This window comes from Halichoeres trimaculatus, unplaced genomic scaffold (assembly GCF_033239565.1).
Source record: "Halichoeres trimaculatus isolate MK-OKI-2021-1 unplaced genomic scaffold, fHalTri1.1 fHalTri1_scaffold_3, whole genome shotgun sequence".
Lineage (NCBI taxonomy): Eukaryota > Metazoa > Chordata > Actinopteri > Labriformes > Labridae > Halichoeres > Halichoeres trimaculatus.
Window position 1 is genome coordinate 16471073 of NW_027437181.1, and position 26340 is coordinate 16497412.

The 26340-nt window shown below is 37.7% G+C and overlaps 1 protein-coding gene across 2 annotated transcripts; it reads right to left on the minus strand.

Annotated features, from left to right (window-relative positions):
* kif18a (kinesin family member 18A) lies at positions 1 to 26325 on the minus strand. Of its 2 annotated transcripts, none has more exons than XM_074666313.1 (18): positions 26158 to 26325; positions 24943 to 25285; positions 20792 to 20949; positions 20528 to 20632; positions 19760 to 19870; positions 19323 to 19520; positions 16619 to 16795; positions 16445 to 16519; positions 16226 to 16326; positions 10718 to 10880; positions 10018 to 10182; positions 8932 to 9053; positions 8495 to 8784; positions 6411 to 6467; positions 2869 to 3250; positions 1286 to 1378; positions 1080 to 1177; positions 1 to 647 (listed from the first exon to the last, which is right to left on the minus strand). In XM_074666313.1, exons 2-18 carry the CDS (start codon positions 25256 to 25258, stop codon positions 511 to 513), a joined length of 2748 nt encoding a protein of 915 aa, XP_074522414.1. In that variant the 5' UTR covers positions 25259 to 25285; positions 26158 to 26325; the 3' UTR covers positions 1 to 510. The 2 variants fall into 2 exon arrangements, with proteins under 2 accessions (XP_074522414.1, XP_074522413.1); XM_074666312.1 differs by having other exon boundaries at positions 24943 to 25288.
* Positions 26326 to 26340: the final 15 nt, after the last annotated feature.

Here is a 26340-nt window from a genome sequence, read left to right on the forward strand (position 1 = left end):
GATTCTGCTACAATACATTTTATGAAAAATCTATAACCCCATGTTATCAGCTGTACATTAGGCAAAATAAAACCACATGCAGAACCACAAAACACCCAGTCACCACCATAAAAGGTCATATTTATAGTTTACCCCTATACTAAAATTAGCTGCCCTGAAGACATTCAGGTTACCTACCAGGCGGACTGTTTGAGAGAACAGTTCAAAACACAGAAAATCAAGACACCACTTTTATTTCTGGCTGTTAGTATGGTACAAATATAACAATAAAAATATGATTAAAACTACACAAGGTTTATGTACAGTCAAGTAAATCCTCAGCACAGAGCAAGGCCAAATCCAAGAATCCTGTTTCATTGACAAATGGGTTCTGAGCAGTAATGTTTTTTTTTCCAAAGTTCGATAAAATATTTCAGCACAGATGGATAGGACAGAGAAGCAAGGCATTAGAAACAGAGGTGTATTAACAATATGCTAAAAGTGAAGTTGCTACATTCAAACAGCATTCTTTCACATCCGTTTGGTCACTCGTTTGATCTGTTGAGATGTTTTATAAAAAATGGATTTGGACCTCTGAGGTTCAAGGAGGCTGAGATTTCCCTCAGATATGCTCCTCACAACCCTTCGAGGTTTGTTCTCCTCTGAACCTGAAGACAGACAACCCACAGAGAAAAGAGTAATCAAAATTTAACAGGATTTTTGTTCCCAGAATTTACATCACAGCTCTTAATAAATGCAGGTAAACGTAATGATTAAAGCCACATTTAACAATTGATACAACTTTTGTTTTTTACGTTTTATATTCAATTTATCCAAACACAAAATTGTAGAATAAAAACAATATCTATCTTAAAACAAAACTATCTACATATCTATGAATTAATTCAGCTACATATCTATTTAGCCATATATCTATCTATAGTTATAAATCTATGTATCTGTCTACCTCTCTATCAACTTATCTAATATCAATCAATGTACAAATTCATCTATCCATCCATCCATGATAAGATTTTGCTTTCTGGTATGAATTTAAGTGTTAAATGTCTTTTTCCCATGTACTTTCTGTTGACACCTACCAGCCAAGCGGTGCACTCTGAGTGGTCTCCGGGCCACTGACGCGTCTTTCTTTATACGCTTCGGGGCAGAGAGAGCCTGTGATAACTCTTCTCGGATACTGCCATTGTGAATAAAACGGGGAAAGAAGGATGGAAAACTCATCATGACACAGTTCGATCAGTATCTGTCAGCGTGCATGTAACGGAAAAACTTTTTTCAACATTACCCCTGAAATTTCCGTTTTCCTTGTGCAGCAGACGTCATGCTCATGTATGTTGGGTTGGCTCGTCTCACTTCTTGTAAAGACAGCGTCTGCGGTCTGTAGAGGATGGGTTCACATTATCATGACATCACTGTAGTTCAGACATAACATGGGACCATGTATGCTTCCCTTTGTGTTCAAAATCAGATTAATCAAAGGCTTGCAGCTCATCATTGTGTCTCTGTTGTTTTCAAAGTTTTCTGTAAACAAGTGTGTACCTTTGTTATGTGATCCTTTGTTTTGATGCAGCTGCAATAAGAAATTTGAGTATGCAAATTTTGTTGTATCTGAAGACGTTTTTTTTTTCTCCAGCTCCTACTATTGAAGGAGTTCATTGATGATTAAGGGGTGAATATTCCTGTTTTAGTTCCTCTAAAGAACATAACTTTAACAATTGCTCACACAGCAAAATGCTCGGTTTTGATAAAGCTTCGAAAGGTTTGTAAGTTTTAAACGGTTTTCTACTCAGTTTTTAGTTTTTTTTTACTCCAGTTGTTCAAAATTCTTGAATGGAAGCTGTTGTAATATATGTGTACTAGTTGCTTCAAAACATCGTATGTGGCTTATTCCACCTACAAGGTTTCCCTGAACTTTTTAGAAAATGTAACAAAGTTATGTATGCTTTTTAGGGAGCAATGTTTAATTCAAAAGAAATGTCTAGATTACATGATGTGAATAATGAATCTTCATGCTTCTGCTATAACCTAGGGCGTTTGAAAAGGATAAAATGAAGAACTGAGAGGTAAAAACTTGTGTGCTACATAAGTTAACAGTTAATGTTTGGAGACAGGCTCAGAATTCACTCTTATGATTAATGCCATATGTTCAGAAGATAATATGAATTCTTGGCTGCCAACAAGCTGCCTCACATGTCAGAGGTATAGATGATGTAATGATGCTTATATTGGTTTTGCTCTGTTTTAACACTAAAAGTGACAACAAAATAAACTCATTGGCTTACTCTCCTTTACTGAGAAATGTATGTTGGGTTCAAATTCTTTGATCAATTTGAGCTAAGACAGTGAAACAAATGGATTTGATGTGCAATGGTAGATGGTGTAATCCTCCACTCTACACTCGACATATGAGAAAGTATGCCTGCTGTTAAACCGGGATGTTTTATCAGTTTCAGTTTCTGTCGTGACAGCAGTATTTTCTTTGGTATTTCCCAAAAAGCCCCATGACGAGGAGTGTGTTTCACTGCTATGTGAGAGGGGCTGGCTATTGAAGCAGTGCATTTTGAAGTGATCACAAGGGTACAGTAAGCACTATGTGGGTGTACAGATATTAGTTTAAGACTCAAAAAACACTCAAACAAACAATCTAAAAGGCAACCAATATACTGAATGTATGGAGTCAAACGTTTAATCCCCCATACATAACATCATGAAAATTGAACTGTGATGTTAGGAAACTGACTTCTGCAAGGGAGGACCTATCTAGCCCAACCATGTTTGTTGTGCAAAACTGTAACTTTGAAATAATTGGAAACAAAGCTAAACTTCACAAATCAAAGTAAATTGAATAAGAAAAAACATGTTTCTTACTTTTTTGCTACAACCTGGCTCCCCTCGTTGTTCTTGGGGGGAAGGAACAGTCGACTGGAACCTGGGAAGTCTGTGGACTTTGAGGATTGACAGGGACTTCCTTCACTTATGTTGATGGTTGTGTTACTTGTAGTTTGATCGTCATTGTCTAAAACTTCATAAGTCATGTTGGGATCCATGGCACTGGAAGAGCTCGTTGGTAAGATGGGTATAGTTTGCTTAGCAGGTTCTGGTGTACACTGCAGAGGGAAAAGACCCTCCTCAAACTTTTGGGTCTTGGCAACAACATGGGGGCTCTCTGGTGGTAGTGAAGCACACAAATTTCTCCTGATGGGCATTCTGGGAATGGGCTCCTGTTTTGCATCCATCTTGTTTCTTCTGTCTTAAATAAAATAACAAAAGGCAATGATCATTGATGGTCAACAGACATTTAAGTGGTGTTAAACTGGTGCTTACAAGTGTTAGCCTTCCTGCATTTCAGAAAGTATGAACTTTCTGAAGCTTAAATTGTACATTTGGTAATTTTCCTCCATAGTTTTCCTTTAAAAATGTCAAAGTTTAAAATGTCTTTGACAGTTTGCATTTCACAACTTTGCAACCTTGAAACAGCATGTATTAAGAGTCCCAAGAAGGAACAGATAAGACATTTATTTTGTTAACTTTTTTTTAATTTAATAAAATAAAATAAATAAAATAATGAAAAACACTTGTATTTTACATGGCTTCCTTGATGCTATTCATTAGGGTATGGATACATAGATACCTAAGAATTTGTATACTATTGAGTTTTTGAAGTCTGATGTGTTGACTGAGGTATAAATCAATGACAGTGAATGAAATCAATTTGCATTATTCACTGGTAATTACAGCAAAAAAAGCATTTGGTGATTCTACATAAAAAATAAGGGTGTTGATGAAAAAGATTTTGATTGATGGATGTGTGACATTTTAATCCAGTAGTCTTTAGCCACATTGTGTAACTTAATTGGAAAATGACAGCAGCGTCTACAAGGAAGAACAGGGTTGAATCACTGTGTCTGCATCCCATTATGAACACTATTACACTCATGGCATTTCCTGCAGAGGTGTGGTGGGGGTTAAGGAGGGGGCTAAAAAAGGAAAAATGCCAGCACATAAAGGAAGTGAGAACAGTTAATATAAAGGTGAATGACTGATTTATATATGGCCCTGAATATCAAAATGTAATATTTAGAAAATGTGAGTCAGACTTCAGACAGCACAGAGAGAGAGAGGAGACGATGATAAATAGCACTTTTCAGTGGCAGAGGAGTTGTCCCCAGCAATAAATGGCAGCAGAGTTCCTTCAATCACATATTTTTGGCTTGTAGGGGATTAATACATGCATGAGTTGCTATTTCTGGTGGAAGCTGCACTGAATTAGGGTCGCCTGGTTGCTGCTGCCTGTTTTTTATAGTGCGCCTTTTCTGGTTGGTGGAGCGAGGGAGTTTACGTCTGTTGACGTTTTTTCCTGCCCTGCTGTGGATCTGCATTTTCATGAATGAAGCTCAAGAGGGATTGGGAGGGTTATATGCTAGGCAGACAGAGAAAAACATTTGAGGGTAGGAGGAAAAGAAAGGTAGAATGAAGAAAAAAGCCAGACAAACCGATGTTTGAAGCAAAAGGGACTGCAAAATAGAAGGAGGAAAAAATAGATGAGAGAAGCGGAGGGGAAAGGATCAAATAGGAGTATAAAAAGAACAACAAAAAAGAGGCAGAGGGAGGAAGCTGAATGAAAAAACGATAAAGCTATTAATAACTGCATGTGTGGACATCTTCTGATCAACACCAAATAGTAAAATACAGAAACATTCCCCTCAAAGGGCTCACATTTGTGTGCTTTGCTATTATTAACCAGTCCTCAAAGCGTTAATGCTCCTTCAACACCCCAGCCCTCTCTTAAAGCAGTGGAATTTGATTGGCTTTTCAAGCTGCAGGGTGGAGCTACTTCTCATAACATGCTGCAGTGACTACCATTAACAGCTGAGGAAGCAGTAAGGGAGTTACAAACAGTGTCAGGATGTGAACGGAGCAGTTGGTGCCCTAAACAAAATCTTCACATACAAACACATCCACCACCCACTATCCTGTCATTTCACTCAGATTATAATGCAGCACAACGTTTAATGCGGATGTAATTACTTTGAGTATATGGCTCAAAATTAATGCAGACAGGGGGTTTTGGAAGATGCAAATGTGAGCCAGTGAATACACTAATGTGATTTTACAAGAGAAAATGAGAAGTTGGCTCCATAAATCCAACAGTGGGGAAACAATTATAAAGGCACAGATGATACTGCATGGTTAATCATTAGGGTGCTATTGTTAAACCTTTAAAATGTATTAATGTGTAATGAATACTTGGATGATTTATTTCATAATATGTTTTTACAAGAATATCAAAAACTAAAAGCAGATCATTCTGCACGTTCTGTCACTAAAATCCTAAATCTGTATTTCGAACATTGTTAAGGGTTGGGTACTGTTATGTTATTTTCTTACTCTTGATTTATTATGGACAAGAATTGTTCTGTTAGTGAAGGGTTAAAAGTAGCTTTTAATGCAACATCCAGTGAGGGATTTTCTGTAGGTGTGTTATGTGTAGCACTAAATGGAACAAAGTTAAAGAGTGGTCACTTGAGGTTTTTGTGAAAACAAAGAAGCCAACCAAGTTAACACAACTGAGACAAGTTTTAGCAGCGTGTGAGTTGGTGAGCAAATGGAAAAAAACAATCAAATAAAACTTGCTTGACACGTATAAAGAAGAGTCAGAGGGACAGAGTGCTCAGAAAAACTTGAAAACTAAATGAAAGCAGTTCACTTTTAATGATAAGCTCCATGGAAATTTAATAGCAGTGGTGACAAACTCCCCAGTGCCTCTGATTCTTTTCCAGTCAGGGAACTCTGGTCATCTGGCAGGAGTATTTCCTCCAATAGTTACATTTCCCACAATGTTTCAATGAAATGTAGACCACCTGCAGTAAATATCATTACACCCAATTTGAAGTGCAATATTTCACAAAGCTTTTTTTTCTGCTACATTTCCCCTAAGGTTCCCTTTGTATAGTTTTTCCTCAATAAAATGGGTTGTAAGTATTCACATCATTTCATTATTCCAGTTTTGGCCAGGGCAGAACGTCTACAGCACAACTGTAAATCAAATTATATTACATATCTGACTTTTATTGTGTTTTTTTACTACTCTGAACAAGTCCTTTCATTTTAACAGCTAAAAACATGCTCAGAAAATAAAAAAACAATGTGGCAAAAGGAAAATTAAGGCTTACACCAAGACAATAAAAAATTTATATGTCAATTAAAAAACAACTTTATGGTCTGTGTGTTCTGCATCAGTAAAACATGGCATCATCTCTTCAAGTGTGTGAGGAAAAGTGTGATGGATTGAGTGAGAGATGACAAGGGGAGAGAAGGTGAATGATGGGGGGTGGGGGATTAACAGACATGAGGGGGGGGGGTTAGATTTATGACTACAGTACATTAGCAAGACAGCTGAGTAGATTTACCTTTCGGTGATGAAGCAGTATGGCACAGCGATATTCTTTTGGTGCGGTTTTCTGCACCTAAGGATAACAACAAATCATGAAAAGGCAATATCAAGAGATCAATTTCTAACTCGGCAAAATGTGTGATAATCATTCAAAATAATATAACTCCAACACCAATATCTGGTGTAACTAGCTTACTTTCTGTTTAGCTTATTGGAACTGGGATTTTAGGGCGTATAAAGGCTCATTGAAAGTTTGAATAAAACTATGTGTTCTGAAATAAAATGTTTAAAATCACAAAGAAGTAGCATTTTGAGCACTTAATAAGTAGCTATGCCTCAAGCAGTTCTGTTTGTGCACAGTAACTTTTTTAGCCAATCAATCTTTATTTACATAGCGCCAAATCATAACAAACGTTATCTCAATCATATAGATAAAATGAGGTCTGTTCCTCTATCAACAAACCCTTCACGTGATGGTTATAGTCTTTGTTTGAGGCAGTGGTTCCCAAACTTTTTTTTGCTATGCCCTCCAAGCCTACCGCTACCACTTACTTGCTGTATAACAAATACACTCTCGGAAGTGCTTTCAAAATATGATTTATATTTGAATACCCTTTTCTTTAGATCTACCAATTTTTTTGACTTTTGGTAAAAGTGACTTTTATAAACATTAAAAAGTGAGCTGAATGACATCATTTTTAGCAGACTTACTCAAAATCTTATCTGCCCACAGGACCTTTTTTTTCCTGCAAGATTCATTAAACTAATACCAACTGACTGGGAAACTTACGAAATATTCACTTTTTGTGGTAGCTATGTATGACAGAGGAACTCAAAATATTTATATAAGATTATTTTTACTTTAAGCCAATCATTCTATAATTCTAAAAAGTTACTGAACTGTCACTCCTACTGCTCATCACTATGCATAATACGTACTTTCAGGGCTTATTTTAATTTAATACAATGACAATAAAATACATAATATCATGTTACACATGTGAAGATGTTCAAAACCCTCCTCTCCTGCTCTGTGACTCTGCAGAGGGAGGGGCTCAGTAAACAAGAGTCTGATAGAATTTAACCTCATATTTGTGTTATTCAAACTGTTTGTGAGAGACAGTCAACTGTTAGGTATTGAGCTAGCTGCTGTGCTCTGCTGGAGGGAGTAGAATAAATACCATGTTTACCCTTTCAAGTCTGTGCAGGAACAAAAGTGATACTAATAAAGTCTTGGCGTTAAAATCATGGATATTTATTGCTGCTACTTACGGAAACTATGGGCCCAGTTCGCGTCAGCTCTGGTTCATGTTAAACTGAGACTCACTGGTCTACTGTGAGGGTCAGTGTGCGTGCACAGTGCTTACATACATACGGAGCACCGAACCATGAGTTAAACATTACAGTGAAGAGAGACGATGGTCGAACATCTAAAAAATATCTTAACAGAGGGAGATCTATCCAAAACTAAGGATTAAGCACCCTATTAAAGTTTTAACCAAACATTTATGTATGTATTAGCTGCACTTCACCAAGACAGTGCTATGCTTGATGGACATTCTCAATTCTGAATGAACACATTGTACAAAAGTAAGCAAACTTTATTTAAGGCACAAACTTGCTACCATAGAATGTGTTTAAAAGTCAAATGGTATTTTCTCCTTTACTAGTTTGACAAAGACATATTTACTGTGATGTCTCTCTCTGTTTTTCATTCAGTCTGGGGGAGCGAGGGGTGAGACAATCACATTCACTTGATCAAGTTAATTGAGGGGGACAAATCATTTATATGTAATTACTGGGGCGACCTGCTTCCCATAAAATGACACCCTCTCTGTAATTTAACACAAGATGAACTGACTTCATCACATGCTTTTTTTGTTCAGGCGACATGTGGTCATGTTATCAAGTTACTCGTCAAGCAAACTGACATCTTTCTTGTTAAGTAGTGTTGTGCAAAAAAAAAGAGTGAAAACACTAGTCCAATGATTCACAACAAGGAAGAGACATTGACAACATTAGCTTTTTAAAGCCTCAAATTTGAGTACTTCCTTTCCCCTCCTCCTGATTAAATAACTAAGCAAATGAAATCATACTTACTGCAGGGGCTACTTTGGTGGTAGAGCAGATGTGAGAAAGACAGGACAGGTGCCAAATCACCGCGTAGCCCAACACTTCCCACCTCATTTGTCTCCTGTGATTCCTCTCCAATCCCTTCACTTTTCAGCTGCTGATCCACCCCTTCCTGATCGGCCCAGGCCACACCCCTCTCCCTCAACACAAGGTGCTCTAGCGCATGGTTCTCCATCTCATCTGCTGCTGTGACCAGCCTGGCCCCGGACAGGGCAGTGTAGTGCCGACTAAAAGCAGGCAACAAGATGTTCACCATTCTGAAAAGTAATTGGGATAAAAAAAAAGGACCAGACACTTCATCAGAAGAGAAAACAGAGGCCATAGAGGGGTGCAGGGCTGTCTCTTCAGATGCACTGAGTAATAGTTCATTTACAAAGAAGCGGTTTAAGATATAGTTAACCTACTTCTGCATGCGTTTGTTCTCCTTATCCTGCAGTGCAGTGAGCTGGACCATCTGCTTGATGTGTTGTTTGAGATCATTCACCTGCAGCTCCAATCTGTGGCAATGTAGATCCCTCTCTAACACCTGAACAAGAGGGAGAACTAAGGTCAGGGAGCAGAAATAATGAGGCAAAAGCCAGTGCACCATAACATCATATTGAATTAGCACCATGCTGTAGCAGTATTAGAGGAAAAAAATGGCGATTGGAGGTCAAGATACTAGAGAGAAATGCAAAGTTCTGTTTTGATCCTTGATTCATCAGAGAAAGCTGCCTGCTCAGGGTAAGAGAGGGGATAAAAAAAGAGAAACTCTGACGTAAAGGAACTACGAAACAACAGCAGAGAGAACATTTGACCGGTGGGTGCGTCATAGTTCTGGGTCAGTTCCTGGAAGAAAGGATAAAGAAGAAAAAAATAACATGGGCATGGTTTTAGGTAACTGGCTGCTGTGTGAGGGATGAGTAAAGGGTATTGATTTATTCTCTTCAGTGATCCACGAGTGAGCTGGAGAAATAAAATGAGCACGGTTCTAATTACTGGTAGAACAGATGGGAAGAAAACAAAGACAGTCACGACACCAGTAGAGAGACAGCCTACCTTCCAAAACAAACAAACAAAAAAGCAAGCGATGAGTTTTGAGGGCTGTGATCCACAATGTTAAGTTTCCTTCTCTACATATAATCACAACAATTTGCCATGGAATTGAAACTCAGACTATTTTATTACTCCTAAAATTATGCAATTTTCTCATTAGTTTTACCAAGGGTTTCTACAACAGTTTGGATGTCAAAGATCTGAAAATAAGTTATCTTCTCACACCAGTTTCGATCCAAAGTTAAGTCACAATCTGCTCAAACATGAAAACAATCATTTTGCTGACACAGTTTAAAACAATGGAAAACATAGATTAACTCAGTTATCCTCTACTAAGAGATGTAATTACAAAGAGGTTCTTCTAAACTTTTAGCAATTACATTGCATGAAATACATTTTTGAAAAGCAGGAAATAAAAATGAATATGTTCTAGGTGGTCAATACATTGTTCTTACCTGTGAAGTTTGATCATCGGACTTCAAGAGTTTGATCTCATTCTCAATACGGTGAAGCCAGCCATCATTGTCCAAGAAACGTGTTTCTGCCTCTTTCAGACGTTTGTAAATGTGCTGCTGCTGAGTGCGTAAACTGGCAATCTTCCGCTCATGTTTACAAGTGGCCTTCAATGACAAAAAGATAAAGAAGTTTTTTGGAGCTCTTCCATTGTTTGAGCTGGAAGTGTATATATCCTTTTTAACATCAGCTGTGTCATAACAGTTATGACAGGAAGCAGCAATTTGACACCCAGACCTTGATTTAAAATTAAGGTTAGTTCAGAATGTATTAGTTAGTTACTAATTGTTGAATAGTAAAACTATTATGTTTGAGGATCAAATTTAAGTTTTTTATACAGATAAATAATTAAGCCTGTATCCCAGGGAAAAGTTTCAACAGTAAGGTTTGTTTTTAGGTGGAAGACAACAAAGATTGCAGAGGATTTTCCCTTCATGCTTTAAATGGCATTTACAACTGATTCTAACTCTTGGTCATAAATGGCAAGAGGAGCCAGGAACAGGGGAGCGGTGATCCTGTCCTGTAGTGGCGTAAATGAGAGGCCGAGACAACTATAGAGAACAGAGAAGTAACATGATGACTCAGCAGCTGTTTTCTGCAGGGATGATGGAATCTGTGGATAGCAGCGTAAGCATCAGCTACCTTCTCAGTCTTTTCCTTGGCACAGAAGTATTGGATCTGCAGGTTGTCTTCCTCACTGTAGCGCTGGCGCAGCTCATTCTCCTTCAGTTGTCTCTCCAGATCCAGCTGTTCTTTCCTGATCTGGGCCCGGCTTGTGAAGATTCGCTGCAGAGCTTCTGACACCCTAGAGAGAGAGGGAAAAGATTAACTTTCAGATATGAGAAGCTTAGCATTAGCACATTTGAACTTTTCAAAAGTAATTTCTAATTAAAAGGAACAAGCTGCACCTCAAATGTAGCTGCAAACATGGTGACACCACAATCATATGAACAGTTTACTCATTGTTCTCGTCTGACAGAACGGGCTCCTTAAAGTGACACAGACACACGTGCACATGCTGCATGCCATCAGAACTGACTGCAGTAGCTTTGTGTAACATAATTAAATGCATCTTTATGTAGTACTCAGTTTTCACAGGTACTGCCATTCAACTCTGGTCAGTCTGGAGACTTAGTATTGTGGTATCAACACTGTTAGGCCATACCTGAGTGCAGCAGAATTTCAGAAACCCAGCTTTGTACCACACAATCTATTTGAATAACTCCATATAAAACACAGAATTAAAACCATGTGAGATTAGAAGATACAGTGACATGTCAGGCACACATTTTATGAACTGCTGAGTTCCAGCAAAGCACTTCTTAATGTATTTACCATAACTCAAAAAGCTGCAATGAACACCATGGCGCATCAAATAATAATTCTAAGGACTACCAGCTTATTCTGTTAATTATAAATTTGTATGACAGATATATAGCACCATTATCTGTGTAATACTACAAACCTTGTTTCAGTTCACATTTTAATCTATAGCGTTCAAAAGATGACAGATCTGTTAGGACCGAGAGAGAAACATATTCCTGTCTTTATGACGCATATATATGTTCCCGGGACAGACTTAAGGTTATATCTAGAATGGATGCAAGTGCCTGTCTAGTTGAGTTAAAGCTGGAGGGGAGACAGGAGAGGCATGCAGGTAAATAAGACTGGAGAGCTGTCGCTGAAATGTGACTGCACTCTTCAATGTAACTCCAGTGACGTAGGAGACGTCGTGGCCTTGCTAGACTGCTGAATTTTTAATAGCGTGAGAAGCGTGCAGCCTCTATTCAGAGCCTCTCACTGTGCGAGTTGTGAATTCTGATGCCAGTGAATGAAACGTGTGGGAGTGAGACTCATTCAGCTTTTCTGTGTCCCCCGCCCCAACCCAAATACCCCGACAGATGCCACTGAATGCCTTAAAGACAACAAGCCAGGATTTAGCACACTTGATTTATGTATAAGAAAAGTAATTATGCATATATCTACTGAATTAAAACAAAAGAACTTCACAGATGTTTCTCTCAAAATAATAACCCTACGTTAAGAAAAAAACAAGATGTTAAGCCAACGATGAATCTAGGGGTGTTTATAAAACACAAGTTGTGTCATTACAAAATGAAAATTTAGGTGGCTTTTCTTTTTTTCTCTCGAAACTGTCAATGCCAACATGCTCAATCCTGATCCTTGGCCCACAAGACGGCTCTGTTTTTTAATCCATGAGGTAAAATAGTTCCTGATAAGATAGCTAGATTAAAAAACAGCAGGGTTAAGCCCCAGTCAGTGTTTTGTAATGCACCATCTATCTGCAGCTCAAGACAAATTACATTCAATTATAGACATTGCAGCAATCTCTCTAACGTGTGGAGAGAAAACTGTTTGTTTTGTTTACCTTAGAGCTGACTGCGAGTTACCTTAACTGCCAAATTAATCTCATGTGTACGGTACAGGTCAGACTTATGGAAAATGATGCTTGACGCTTTAAAGAGACTGTTGGTTAACTTTTATGCCAAAACACAAATTATGCCCAACAATGCCAAAACACAGATCAAAAATACAAAAAAAAAAACAACAACAAAAAAATCAGTTGCAAACTAAAGCTAATTTTGATAAACAGAAAGATAGTGCAGCACAACACCACCACTAAAGATGCATGTCAAACAATGTCATTTTAGTTGGGAGTGACTTGTTACCTCGAATTGTCCCTGATCACCAATGATAGGAGGAACTAGCCTGAGATTGACAGTGAGCCTGGTTTGATTATTTGGTTTGGAATATATTACTGGCTCCTTCAAAATAAAAGGAGCCAATTGCAATGGTTGTTTTGTCTGATAGGGAAAAGCCATGAACGCCTCCCTGTGAAAGTATTTTAGGCACATCCGATTGGGAGAAGACTCCAAGGCAGATTTAGAGCAGGGTTATACGGATTATTGGGATTACAGGGATTATAAATCCCATTTGGTCTGGAAATGCCCTGGGAACCCCTAGGAGGAACTGGGCAAATTGTTCATAAGTGGAGCTTCTAGTTTTGAGGACCAAATGTTACCATGCTTCAGCTGAGAATGAACATTACAGTTGTTGACTGTTCTTATGAGATGTCCCCTTACACTGTGTAAGTGACCTGTTAATGTACAGACAAAGCTTAAAAATCAATGTTAAATCAGGACAGGCCATTGACCATTGCTGGTAATGTTTTCTTTGTTTACTCTATTTCCAACCACAATAAAATTTCTGTGTAAACTGCATTACAGGGTTCTCCGGTAACAGCTCCACTTTTTAAATTCTTTTACATCTTCATTTTTCAGAAAAGAAAAGATTAGATTGGGAACACATTTAGAGGCTGTTACAAATATTTTACTTTATTAAAATACATGAGTAGTGCTACAGTTTTTCAGAAGCCATCTGACATTTTGTCCAGGTGCAATAGGAATAAAAAAAGGTTGGGAATTGACTAATAGCTCTGCTTTCACCATGCAAGACGATGCTGATGGCCATCCGACCAATCATAAGCAACTGCTTAATGAAGCTGAAATTTAGCTTGACTCCAAAATCAGTCAGGTTTAATTTTCCTAATGGATGCCTGGCCTTAGTCTGACCATGACAACTGCCAGAAAAAAAAAACAGTAAGTGTTAAAGCACTGGTCACAGCGCAACAAGCACATTTTATGGTAACAATATATGATAATGCTATACAATCACTGTCCTGTTAGTTCTGCCCACTGAAGACCAACACCCCAGGCCATAGCTTGGTCTGGGGTGGTGCTTACAAACAGGCAAAATATTTTCACTTGCTAAACTGACACTTACCTAATTTTTAATTAGAGGTGTGAAAAATCGATACAGCAACATATCCAGATACTTTGACACTCGATAAAATATCGATATTTCAACTCTTAAAATGAATATTTTTGTTAAAATACAAAATTCATACTTTAGGTGAGTTGGGAATACAATACATCTTCCACACCTCCACTGCTGTAGATGGCTCTGAAGAGCTACTACGCTGCGTGTTGCCCATGAACTGTTTAATAAATATGACCTCAAAGTATAATCAAAATATCTTATTCCCTGACTTGATAATGTGGGATTTGATGCCGTAAGATCAATGTTTTCTCTCTGTTCTAGAGTCAGTTGGATTAAAATCATTTGAAGTTCAATTCTTACAGTTTAGTAGACTGATAAAAAAACAATCATAGTCATGTTTTGTGCAACATTAGATTTTTTATGAGAAACACTTGTTACGCCAAGTGACATTTATCAAAAAGGTTTTCAATCAAATAGTTAACTATGTAGAATATCGTAATACATCACAATATCATGATATCATCATATAGTGAGTATTGTGATGCGTATCGTATCGTGAGGTTCTTGCCAATACTCACCCCTAGTTTTAATGATAAATATTGCAATATTTCTCATCTGAATATATTAAAAAAGTGTTCTGCAACATCTTTTTTTCATTTTGTCCCTGTGGATTTTATATTTGACTGTACAAACTAAACCACGATTCCCAGTTAAACTCAACACTGCAGGATGCACTTCATTATGATTCATAATGGATCTAAAGCCAGCAGGACCACTTGTAAACCACAGGGCCTATGAATGCATTCACTACTCTACAATACATTGGTAAATGCAGACTTTATTCTTTTTCTGCCTGCAGATCCGTAATTACACTTCAATCACAATGTTTACAATAAATCATTTATTGGCCTTGGTTTCTGACTAATCACCCAGCTGAGGTAAATTCTTGATTCTAATTGTTCATAATTACTTGACAGTGGCTATTTAGTTTATAGCTGACCAGTTACCAACAGATAAAAGAAGTAGGGATAAACTTTGAGAGTAGGAACCTAATCACCCACCAACCCACCAAATGCCATTGGATTCCAGCAGTGGCAGGATACTCTGACTATACATGCAATATTTTATTATACTCTTCTCAAAAGGCATCTGAAAAGACAAACCACTGGTAAGGTGACTCTACAACTCCCATGAGCACCTCCTCCAGTTGTTTGACCAAGGTGACTGATGGTTCTAGGACATAGTTGAGGTGTGAACCTGAGGAGCTGTTTCAAGGCACAGTTCAACCTCAGTACAATCAGGTTTTGATTGCATATAAATAATAATATCAACCAAACCATGAACATAGTTTTTAAATGTGTAGTTAATGAAAAAGAAGGTTAAAGATCTGGTTCAGACTACATTATAGCAGTAAAGCAATTAAGACTCAATAATGAAGATGGTGACTGTGTATTACAGTGTTTACTGATGTTAAGAAATAATAAAACAGTTTCCCTTGCTTGGTTATTTCAGTTAAGTTTTCATTTTTTACACTCCTGCACCACCTTTGTTATTATATGTAACAAATGACTACTCTTCATATGTCTTTGTCTTGATAGGCTGCATGTTTCTGTGTACAGGGAGCTCTACACACAATCTTATCAGAGCTAAATATTTGATAACGACCTGTAGAGTTATATATTTATGTTGCTACGATTTTGGTGTGTATGGGGGTCATTTACATCTAAAGGGGTTTTATGTCTAGATTAGATTAATTTAAGCAGGCCATAGTTTCTTTTAAAGATTTAAAATTAATTTACCAAAATTAAAAAAATGTGGCAAATAAAAATACTGTAGCTGCTACTTCAACTCCTTTAGGGTAAAAGTAATTCTGCGCAGAGTCTCATTTGGTATAACCACTGACTAACAAAACATTACCCCTTACTTTGCACATGGAAAGAGAAATATAGATGCTCACCAGGTAATACACTTGCTCCTTTTACACAGACTGTTTATGAAGGGCCTGTTAAACCTCTGTGACATATCACTGTGTACGAGACGAGACTGAATAGAGGTGTGAAATCATTCCGAGATAGTAACAGAGACAAAATGGATAAGAAACAAGTTGGCAGAACAGAACAGTCCTGTGTGTGTGTGTGATGTGTGCGTGTGTGTGCAACTTATACTCTTAGTAGACACAGAGTGCCCTTTATAGACCCCCACATTGCTGGAACACTGTGCAAAATCACATGCAAGGAAAGCAGTATGTAAGCTCTGTTTAAAGTATAAAGGCAGTGTCACCTTCATTACAGTACTGGTTAAAAGTCTCTGTACAACGGACTTGTAATAAAAACTGATCAACAGGCCTACCTTTTTATCTCTGCTTGTTTCTGGGAAGGAGCAACGTTGGAAGCTCCGGGTACAATATTTTTCTCCTCGTATTGTTTTAGTTTCTGCTTCAACTGTAGAATCTTTGAGAAAGAAACAAAGGAAATCACAGTTAGAGATAAAGTAATGGTGCTTGCTGTGGTTTGAATGTAAAGTTTCAGGTTTATAATTGAGCAGGTTGTGTATTTTGTTTCATCTTACCTCTTGCCGTTGCTTCTCACATATCACTGCGTATTGACCAATGTGACTATCAAGGCTCACAACATTACTCTTCAGCTAAAAGGTAAGGAAAAGAAAGAATAACAAACAATTAAATAAACCCTTAAAACCCACAGATATGAGCAGATATACAAGAAAAAAAACTTGAATACATACAGAGGACTTAATCTCCTTGGCTCTGTTGGCATACTTGAGTGTGTTGCAGGTGTCATCATATGACAATGATGAGGGACTGACATTGGCAATCATAACAGTCCTGCAATTGCCTCCCAAAGAGTCTTTGAGAAGTCTTGTCAGCTTGCTGTCTCTGTATGGAATATGAGTTTTCTTACTCTGAAAGAAATGAGAAATGTTTGTAAAGCCAAAGTAAACCTTATAGATTAGTGGGTTGACCTTAAGTGTACAACACCAAACCTACATTGTGTCTGTGAGGTGGGGGGATTTTGCTTTGTAAAAAACATAAAAATACGAGACTGAAGTATTAAAACACCAAGTTCAGAATCTGGGATTTTTTTTTTATCGGTGAAACATCTCACGATGAAATCTCCATCTGGAAACGGTTGACAGGAGAATTTTTGTCACATAACACTATTTGTATTGGACCAATAAAACCCAACAGGGAGCAAAACATGACATGGAGCGTGTTTTCTAAAGCTAAAATGGGAAATAGCCCTCCACAACACTGGCCTGTCCGCCAGCCTGTAAACACAGCACCGTCTCTGATAATGGCCAAGGGATTAACTACTGGCAACTTGGGATTGCTGGAAGTCTCAATGAGTAACACATTAAATACTAAGTTAGGTAACAGAAGAGTGTAAAATGATACATTTGGAGTTCACAGCTGTGCCTGCATTTCTCCATGGAAAAGTTGTAAATCAGTCACATCTGGATTTAAAGACTTGCTCTTTAGGTCATGTCAGGCCCAGGGAGTTTCAGAAAAACACCAATTTGGAGAGTGTCCTATTAATAAGAGTATGCATTTAAACCCATGGTTCATTTCTCATTAATACTGGAGGGAAGTAGAAAGGTGCCACCAAAAACAAATTCTTAGTATTAAAAGGAGCCCAGTAAATGTAATGAGGATAATTTATTTAAATCCCCTAACATATTAAAAACGTGTTTCATCTAGATGAATAGTTATAAGTCATGTTTTAGCCTGATATTCACTCAATAGCAGTAATTCAACACATTTCTTGAATCAATGTTTCTTGAATCCCTTCTTGTTGAACATTTTTATTTGGCCTTCATTGATGCAGGGTTATAGGATCACCGTTTTTTTGTGACAATCTATCATCTCTAATCACTTCAACACATTCAGGAGTAACCTAAAAGCCTTTAGAAACTCAGCTGCTGGACTCACTGCTGCAGAAACATGTTTGATATTCAACACTTTCACTGAGAGTTTGAATGTTGGGTTTTGTCTTTGTCAAGTTAAGCAATAGCTTATAACTTACATTGCCACAAGGGTCTATGCATGGTTTCAATGACCATGCGGTGCTTACAATTACAATTACAGACCACACAATTAGAGAGCACACAACACAAGATTCAAGTTCCAGTTGACATGCCTTTTTGTTTTTGTGGTCACACAACTGCAAGGGAATAGAACAGTGATTTAAGCACATGTTAAAAAAGCTTCTTGTTAACAAGGGGTGAGAGTAATTCCAGGACTGGAACACTATTGAAGCACAAACTGACTGATAAGAGAAACTGGGGGTCTGACAAAAACATGGTCTAGACTGCTGAAACCCCACATCAGCATTTAATGAAGCTTAGCTTGACCTATCCACACTGATAAGCAAGACTTGCACACACTGGACAACATTTTCAAAAAGCCCTTGAGTTGAGTTGGCTGTTAACACTGGCCTTGTGCAGCAGAAAGGCTTTATGGTGTATATCGTCAAACGTATCTTCGTCGCCCAGGGCAAACAACTTACAACAAAAACTCTGTGCTGCACAGCATGAAGATGACATACTGAACAGTCTGAACAGAAGTAGCAGACATTCTTCTCAGTCAAACAAATGGTATTTCAGCTCAGACACAAGTGGAGACATTCTTTTTCTGTAAACAACGGCCACAACATGAATTCCAAGTCTGCCAACAGTAAACACTGGAGCACCAATAACTATAGGGATAGGGTGTGGAGGGAGAGGGGATTAGCAGTGGGCGTTGTAGGTTAAACAGATCAAACTAGCAGTCCTAGACTCTAACACGGAAAAAGTGTTGCGTGCAGGGTAAAATACTATCTGCACAGTGTCCATGAAAGAACACAGTTAAAGAAAGCTGTTCGAGAACAATCAAGTTGTAGCAAGGCTTTGGGACCTTTGCAGCACTTCCTAAATGCATGTGGCCTGCTTGCAGCTCCCCCCTTGAGACTGGTGTGTAAAGTGAGAAGACTGCTTGACAGGTTAATGTATGCAACTGGAATAAAATTATACCCAAATACCCAGCTGACTCTTCACTTCCTAGGTCCACTTCTGCATATGTCAGCGAGTGATAAACTTTTAATATGCATACAAAAACAAACAAACAAAAATTCAAAGAACATGATGCAAAATTTCCATAGCCACAAGCCAGGTGGTTTGTGCAACAATTCCTAGCATGAAACAGCAAAAAAAAAACAAAAAAAAAACAATATTATGCAATTTTTTTTTCCACAAGTTCTTGGTTAGAGTAAAACAACATATTCTTGCATTTGGATTTTTTTATGCATTTTTAAAACTAGAAATAAGCAGTAAATAATTAAAATGTTGTGACTGAGGCAAAAGTAAACCATGCTTGTCTTCACATATACTCTTTCAGATTGTTTATAAATCACACCTACAGTGCTACAGCAAGTAATCATAATGGCAAACTCACCTTTGGGTCAGCAAGTGCATTGATAACATTTCCCAAGGCAAGAAGCGAGCGATTAATGTTCGCACCTTCTCGCAAACGTGCCCCCTTGGCGTTAGTGGCACTTGCTCTTTCTGAACCAGCGAGATCAATCAGGCTCATTTTGGCAACACAGACATTTGGGTTGAGGCTTGCGGTTTTGTCCTGTTGTCTTAAATATATCTGGAGAAAATAATGGAAAAATTGACTTTCAACAAACAAGCTTGAATACATGATTGGGGTGCTGGTGGTAAAGAAAGAAAGTCATTATTTTTAAACTGCATAAATTACTTTCTGCTCATAGTTCTTCAATTTTCTTTTCTTTCTTATGATTATTTTCATGTTGTTTTCTTGTTTTTTTCTATGAAATCAGGCTAAAATGAATTTTTCATTGGGTTTTCAACAAGACCTGATTTAAATACCTGAAATACAGCATGGGACCGAGAAGAGGTGGCATTCATATCGGTGGGATGCTGTGTCCTGTTGCGATTCCCAGAATCCAAGGCCTCAAGAATGTGCTCTGCAGATTTGGGCTGAATGATTGAAAGATAAAAAAGACATGGACAATGTGTGACCCAAAAACCTAAGACAGAACAACTGCACATGCACACAAGATCCAAAGAACAGAAACAGGTCTGCACATTAACTATTTTTATATCTAACATATTTTTACATACACAGTATGACTAAAAACAGTGATAACTATTTGTGGAGATTGAAGAACACTGGAAGTGACTTTAGAAAGTACTTTTAAGAGACAGCACATTTATTACCTCAGACTGGCCACATCAAGAAGCTTGTAGTTCATTCTATATTCTTCTATAAAGCTTCATTTAGTCAAAAAAAAAGCCACTTACAGCTAAATTTATATTTTTTACAATTGTAAAATTTCTTCAACATGTGTTTTTTTTTTCCTAGGCATTCTCACCTATTTACACCTTTTTATGCAGAGGCATTTTTAGATGACAGAGCTTGCAGAGATGGTGAGCAGAGCTTATTTTTCATCATCTTTTTACCTCTGCAAGCTGGTAAAATGTATTTCTGGATGTAAATATTGTGTGAATTGCAGAAGAAACTGAGAGAAATTCAAATCAGACTGTATGCAAGACACTTCTAATTATACCAATACTTATTTTTAATGAACATAACAAAGTAATATGAGAATGTGTGTAACAGATTTTGCTACCAACCTGATGCAGGGTCAGACCTTGAACAACAACTCCTTTAGAGCTGTCCTCTCTGACTGCAAGAGGGCCTGCATTGGCCAACAAATCTCGGATCTGCTCATTATAAACCTGAAAAAAAGAGGTTAATAAAAAAAAAATCCTTCAAAGCATGTCAAAGTATCAGTCAAAACAGTCTCTACTGAACAGATCAAAAGACTTTAACAAATTCATGTTTAAAAATTTTTTGCCATACGCTTAAAACAAAAACCTTTTCTTTGAGGCATTTACCTCAAGATATGAGACAGCTACTGCAAATTCTTTTTCCTCCTTGGCGTCATCCATGCGTTTGAAGAGCTCTTTCATGGTACGGTACATGACCCCAGGGTCATTTTGCGAGCCTAACATAGTGTGTGTCTTGCCTGCTCCAGTGGCACCATAAGCAAAAACTGAAATTAAAAGACAAGTTACCTCAAAGTTACACACATCCATACAATAGTGGTACCTGAGACCACAACATCACACAATCTGTGACGTAAAAACGTAATGTGAGGAATATAGATATGAATCAACCACGCTTAAAAAAAAGGTGAGAAAGCAGCACATATTGTGAAAAGCCTGGCTGAGGTCACCTCTGTTTGTTGAACTGACACCCAAAAGATGAAGCTTTAAGTCTGACAACCATAAATTTGACTTTAACCAAAAAAAATGTTTATTTCTTTATATCATTATTTATTTATATTATTATCAGGTATAGGGTCCAATTATTTGTCCTTCCACATTTACATCAATAAGGTAGGCTAAATATTAAAAAAATATAAAAAATACATCCTCCAAAACGACCATCAAGAAAATGACCCCTAGATAAAAGTTGAGCAAAAATATGACTGTAAAGCTATCAGAAAGTTAGAACTTATTTTAAGACTTTTTGATTGCTACGTTAGTTTCTTGAGGGAACACTAAATAAACTGGCAACTAAGTAAAATTTTTCCGAAAAATCTAGTTTTCTAACTGATTCGGCATCTTTCAGTGGATCAATGATGACTCTCTGATATCAAATCCATCTGGCATCTTATCTGTAACGGGTACACTAGCCTTCAAAATCTCTCGATTGTGCTGCTAGAAGACAAAATCAACAGTTATCTGTAGAGGTCAACCGATATGGGTTTTTGGGGGCCGATGCCGATGCTTTCCAAATTTGGGCAGCCGATGCCGATATGCATAGCCGATTTTTCCAATTTGATATTCAGGCCGATAAATAAATATATATATCACATTTTTGTGAAACGCAGCAATTTCTGAGCAACTAAAAGAAATATATTACAACAAGTCATGTCCAGTCCTCTGAACATTTATTCAGCTTTCAAAACAATGAAGTATTTTGTCTGAGTAAACACACAATGTAACAAGCAGTAGCAAACATTCACACTCTTCTTAAAATGTCAAAAAACAAATTTAAACTTATAAATATAATTTGAACAAAAGTTTGTAATGTATCCAAGTGGTCCCACAAGTTTGAGGTGCTCATCTTTTTTGTGCCTGATCAAAAATTGCGTCATTTTATACAACGGATCAAAAATCGGCTTTTTAAAAGAAAATACGGCCGATGGCTGATAGAGACAAATGTCCAAATATCGACCCGATATATCGGCCGGCCGATATATCGGTCTACCTCTAGTTATCTGTTTCACTTAATGATATGGCAGTGTGAGTCAGCCAGTCATGTTAGAAAAAAAAAAAAAAAGATACGAGTTTGAAGTGGTGCTAGTGTGACTCATTACTGCGTTTGAACTCAAGTATTTAGGTCATACTGGAGTTAAAAGAGGCATTTTACAAAGAGCAGATGAGGGTCTAAAAGGGTCAGAGAAGGATATGTGGGGCTGGGCAATACAAGAAAAACTCTTATCACAATATTTTTTCATATCAGTCGATATCGATATCTATCACAATACAAATTAAATAACTATTTTGTCAAGCTTAAATGCTCAATTTCACAAAAGTGAGTTGTTAAGACGTCAGAAGGTTATTTTTGACTTGGTTTATTTTTTTGTCGGAGGTTGAACATGACAGACGTACTGAAGAACATTATACAGCTACTTTAGATAAAGAAAACAGGTACATCTATTTCACTTTTGTTATAAGTGGATGTGTGGCAGCTGATCTACCGCGTGCGCAATGGATTGCAGGTTCAAACCGCTCTTTTTAAATAAGGATGTAGTGCATGCTACCTGCTGTCACCATGGAGACTTTGGGAAAGCAGAGTGGCCATAAACAAAAATGAAGTTTGGAGCCATGGGGTTGAAGAACTCAGACGTGTGGGTCACAGGCTACTGCACTGGAGGTGAGAGCTGTGTCCAATGTGGTGCGTGCCCTCTGCCATGACATCTTGGGCACATTGAGCAGCTGGTCAGTGCTGTGTCTAGGCTGACACTGATTGTAAACGCCCTGGCAGCAGTTTGGAGATCATTCAGTGGCAGTGGTCTTTTAACTAAGCTGCTGACTAATGGCGAGGGAGCTTTATCTCCTGAGTTGAACGTTTATTATGCACGGATGGAGACCAGCGCAGCCGGTGAAAACACAAAGCCCCAGTTAAAAAAAAATAATCAAAGCTCAGATATGGCAATGTTGGATTGACAGTAGGTCTTCACTATTTTTTATTCCTAGCAGTCCAACTGTGTTGACTTTCATGTACCTCCATGTCACAATGACTGCAGCCATTTGTGTAACACTGTGTGAGTTTGCACCTGCCTTTTAAACGTGCTATAGACACAAAAACAGTGACCTCTAACAGTTTCAGGTTTGATTAACCACCTTGTGGGCACTAAATGATTATATTTGAATCTCCTCTTCCAAGATATGATTGGCTGATCATAGGTCTGTCAAAACATGAATGAATGAATTCTATCGAAATTCTATCCACCACGTCTCGTAATTCTATCGAGGAAAAGTTATTTTGCGGTACATATCTTTATTGTTTTATCGCCCAGGCCTTAAGATATGTGTTGCCCTGCAAAAACTTTGCAAAACACACACACACACACACAAATAATTTGTACTCTAACACACATATTTCATCTGAAAAAGGCTAATCTTCATTTAATCAGTCTACATATACTTTACCATTATGGTAGTAATACAGCAATGGTGCTTTATGGTGTTTCTGTGGGCCATGAGCTTGTTGGCTGGTTATGGGAGAAGTTGACTTTATCCGCTTAATTTTTTGGTTATATACACGCCTGTTTTATGTAAATAAATGAAAAATGCCAAATGATTCTCTTAATTGGTGCAGTAAAAATCACAGGGTATATGCTAAAATCCTGAGGTTGATTTCAATACCTTTTTAAGACTTTTCCAAAAACCTTTTAAAAAGTTTTAAGACTTTATCGCAACTTTCAGTTGTTGTTGGCATCCACTTTTTAACAGTTGTAGTTTTACAGAAATGATGTTAGCTAAGGAGGAATAAAGCTTGAAAGAACAAATGAAACTAAAGGCAGGTTTATTGACACTCCCACAACAAGAAACAGCAGTTATTCAAGGCCAACTTTCTGAAGAAAATGAGAAATTATCTAATCATTTTTAAAATTTAGGACATGTGCCGGAGGTTGTGTCATTTGCTTTAATGCTGTATTTAATTTATCTTTATGAAACTAGAAATGCCATTATTTATAGCTGGTGTTTATACTGCTCACAATCCTTATTGTTGTATTTTATTGAAACTAGTCTTTATGTACTTTTTTTTAATTCTATTCTTTTTTCTTTTTGTATTTTTCTACTGACTCCATCAATTTCTGCTGTTAACATAACAATTTTCCAGTTTGGGATCAATAAAGTAACTCTATTCTTTTCTATTCTATTCTATTTTAGAACTTTATTGGCTGAATGTTTAATGTCCCAATCAGGGGACAGTTGAAAGGAGGAAAATAAATATTCATGGATATTTTTTGGGTCAAAGCTTGAACACCTATAAAACTTAATACCTCATAAAACCTCACTTGAGACTTTTTAAGGCCCTTAATTTTCCCAAAATTGATTGATCAACTTTTAATACTTTTTAAGACCCCGCGGACACCCTGAATCAGTATCAGTAAAGCCACTAAAGGCACAGGCTTAAAACCAATGAAACAATAAGTACAGTTATCGCGCAAGTAATAATCATATCCACATGCATAGCCTTGACCAAGCATACAAGCTAAGTTGCAGAACCACCGGGTGACTCACAGGTCTATTTTCTAAAAGGTCAAAGGAGAAATAAATGCATGAGTGTCATATCATCTCTTCTTTCTGTAGTACCAACAGCATGCTTCTCTGAATTAACGATACAACTGACCTGGACCATCGTGGTGCCTGTTCACTGAATGTATGGGGAATACAAATAAATTGCAAGGGAAGGCACAACGTGACACAAGGTTAACTACAGAATTTCTTGTGGCTTTAATTCTTACCTGTGCAGTTAAATCCATTCATCACACCGTCCAACACTCCTTTAGTAGTGTTTTCAAAGATGTCAGATTGTGTGCAGTCCTCACTGAAGACATGGTCAAAAACAAACTTCAGGTCCTTGTTAGCCCTCTTGTTGATGTTTCTGTTGCGAACTCTTTGTGACCCAAAGCATGACATGTCCTCTTCCTTTGGGTCAAAGATAAGCATGTGGGCATCAACAACTTGGACCACATTTCGACAGTTTTCTCGCTTTTCGGAGTCATTGGTTGGTCTCACCCTGACCACCACCTTTACATGGCTGCACACATCACTAGACATTGTGACCTTCCCACTGTGACAGGAGTGCTGCTGAAAAACAAAACAACATGGTTAACTTCGTGTGACAAACTGCAATGTGATACACGGTTTTTGGCTACATTTGGCCCCACAATTTGGGAAAGTGAATGATATAACAGGGATGAGGCAATGGGTGAGTCCTCATACTGTGCAAACTCAAGATCTAAGAATCAGTGTAGATCTAATCAGAGTAAAAGCCATAACAAAATTCAGTGAGATTGAGACAACCGGGGAGCCATTTGAGTGGTCAGTTTAAAGGCTTGAGCAGCCTTCAGTGTGGTCAAGTTGATGAAAAAAATTGACCTAGACAGCAACCTTATAATTCTTTGCTCTTAGATACGGTACAATGAATCTCTAGTTTACTAGATATGCTTACAGAAAAAAGTAACGTGCTCATTTGGCAAGATGCTGTACAAAAATCAAATTAATTGCATTGTTGTTGAATGCACGCTAAAAAACAACTTCATGATGTTTAATACATTTTAAGATTGGCCCACACATCATAGTTTCTGAGCAAAAAGCATACTCCCCACGATCCAATGTTACACATAATACAGTCGCAGGAAATTCCCGTTACAAAGTTAAGAAAAAACAACCATTTGCCGGGGCGTCATAAGAACGTATCTTTATAACGGCATAATGTGCAAAACTTGTCACTAGTTAATGATGGCAACTCCATAAATTGGTATATTCTTCTTGTTGTAGGACTGGAGACGTTTTTGGTCGACGGCAAAACCCAATTTGAAACCATCCCTTCCAACTCTAACCTAGCACGGCTCACCATAGCTTACTAGCCATGCTAGCTCTGACTCAACTTCTAACAGTAAGCTAGCAATATTGTCAAATGAGTCCTGTCAAACGTGATTACAGAAATGTCTTACCTTTTGACAGTAACGGTTCTCTTTTCACTGTGTTAACACGATGACAATTTCTGTCGAGACACAAGTACTTCGCCTTGGAAATAAACTCATTTGACGAAGCGTCTGACGGCCATAGCTAGCACAACAAGCGCCAATATTTTCAAAAACAAGCCCTCTTCCTTGGTCGCAGCAGATTGGATGTTA

What these genes read in the sequence shown, in the direction of transcription:
- kif18a (XM_074666313.1), bottom strand. Translation starts at nt 25,258, where the DNA reads ATGTCTAGTGATGTGTGCAGCCATGTAAAGGTGGTGGTCAGGGTGAGA. An exon ending in ATGCACTTGCTGACCCAAAG is followed by an intron (nt 16,796 to 19,322) that starts GTGAGTTTGCCA and finishes CATTTCTTTCAG; the next exon opens with AGTAAGAAAACTCATATTCC. An exon ending in AGCCAGGTTGTAGCAAAAAA is followed by an intron (nt 1,379 to 2,868) that starts GTAAGAAACATG and finishes CATCCTCTACAG; the next exon opens with ACCGCAGACGCTGTCTTTAC.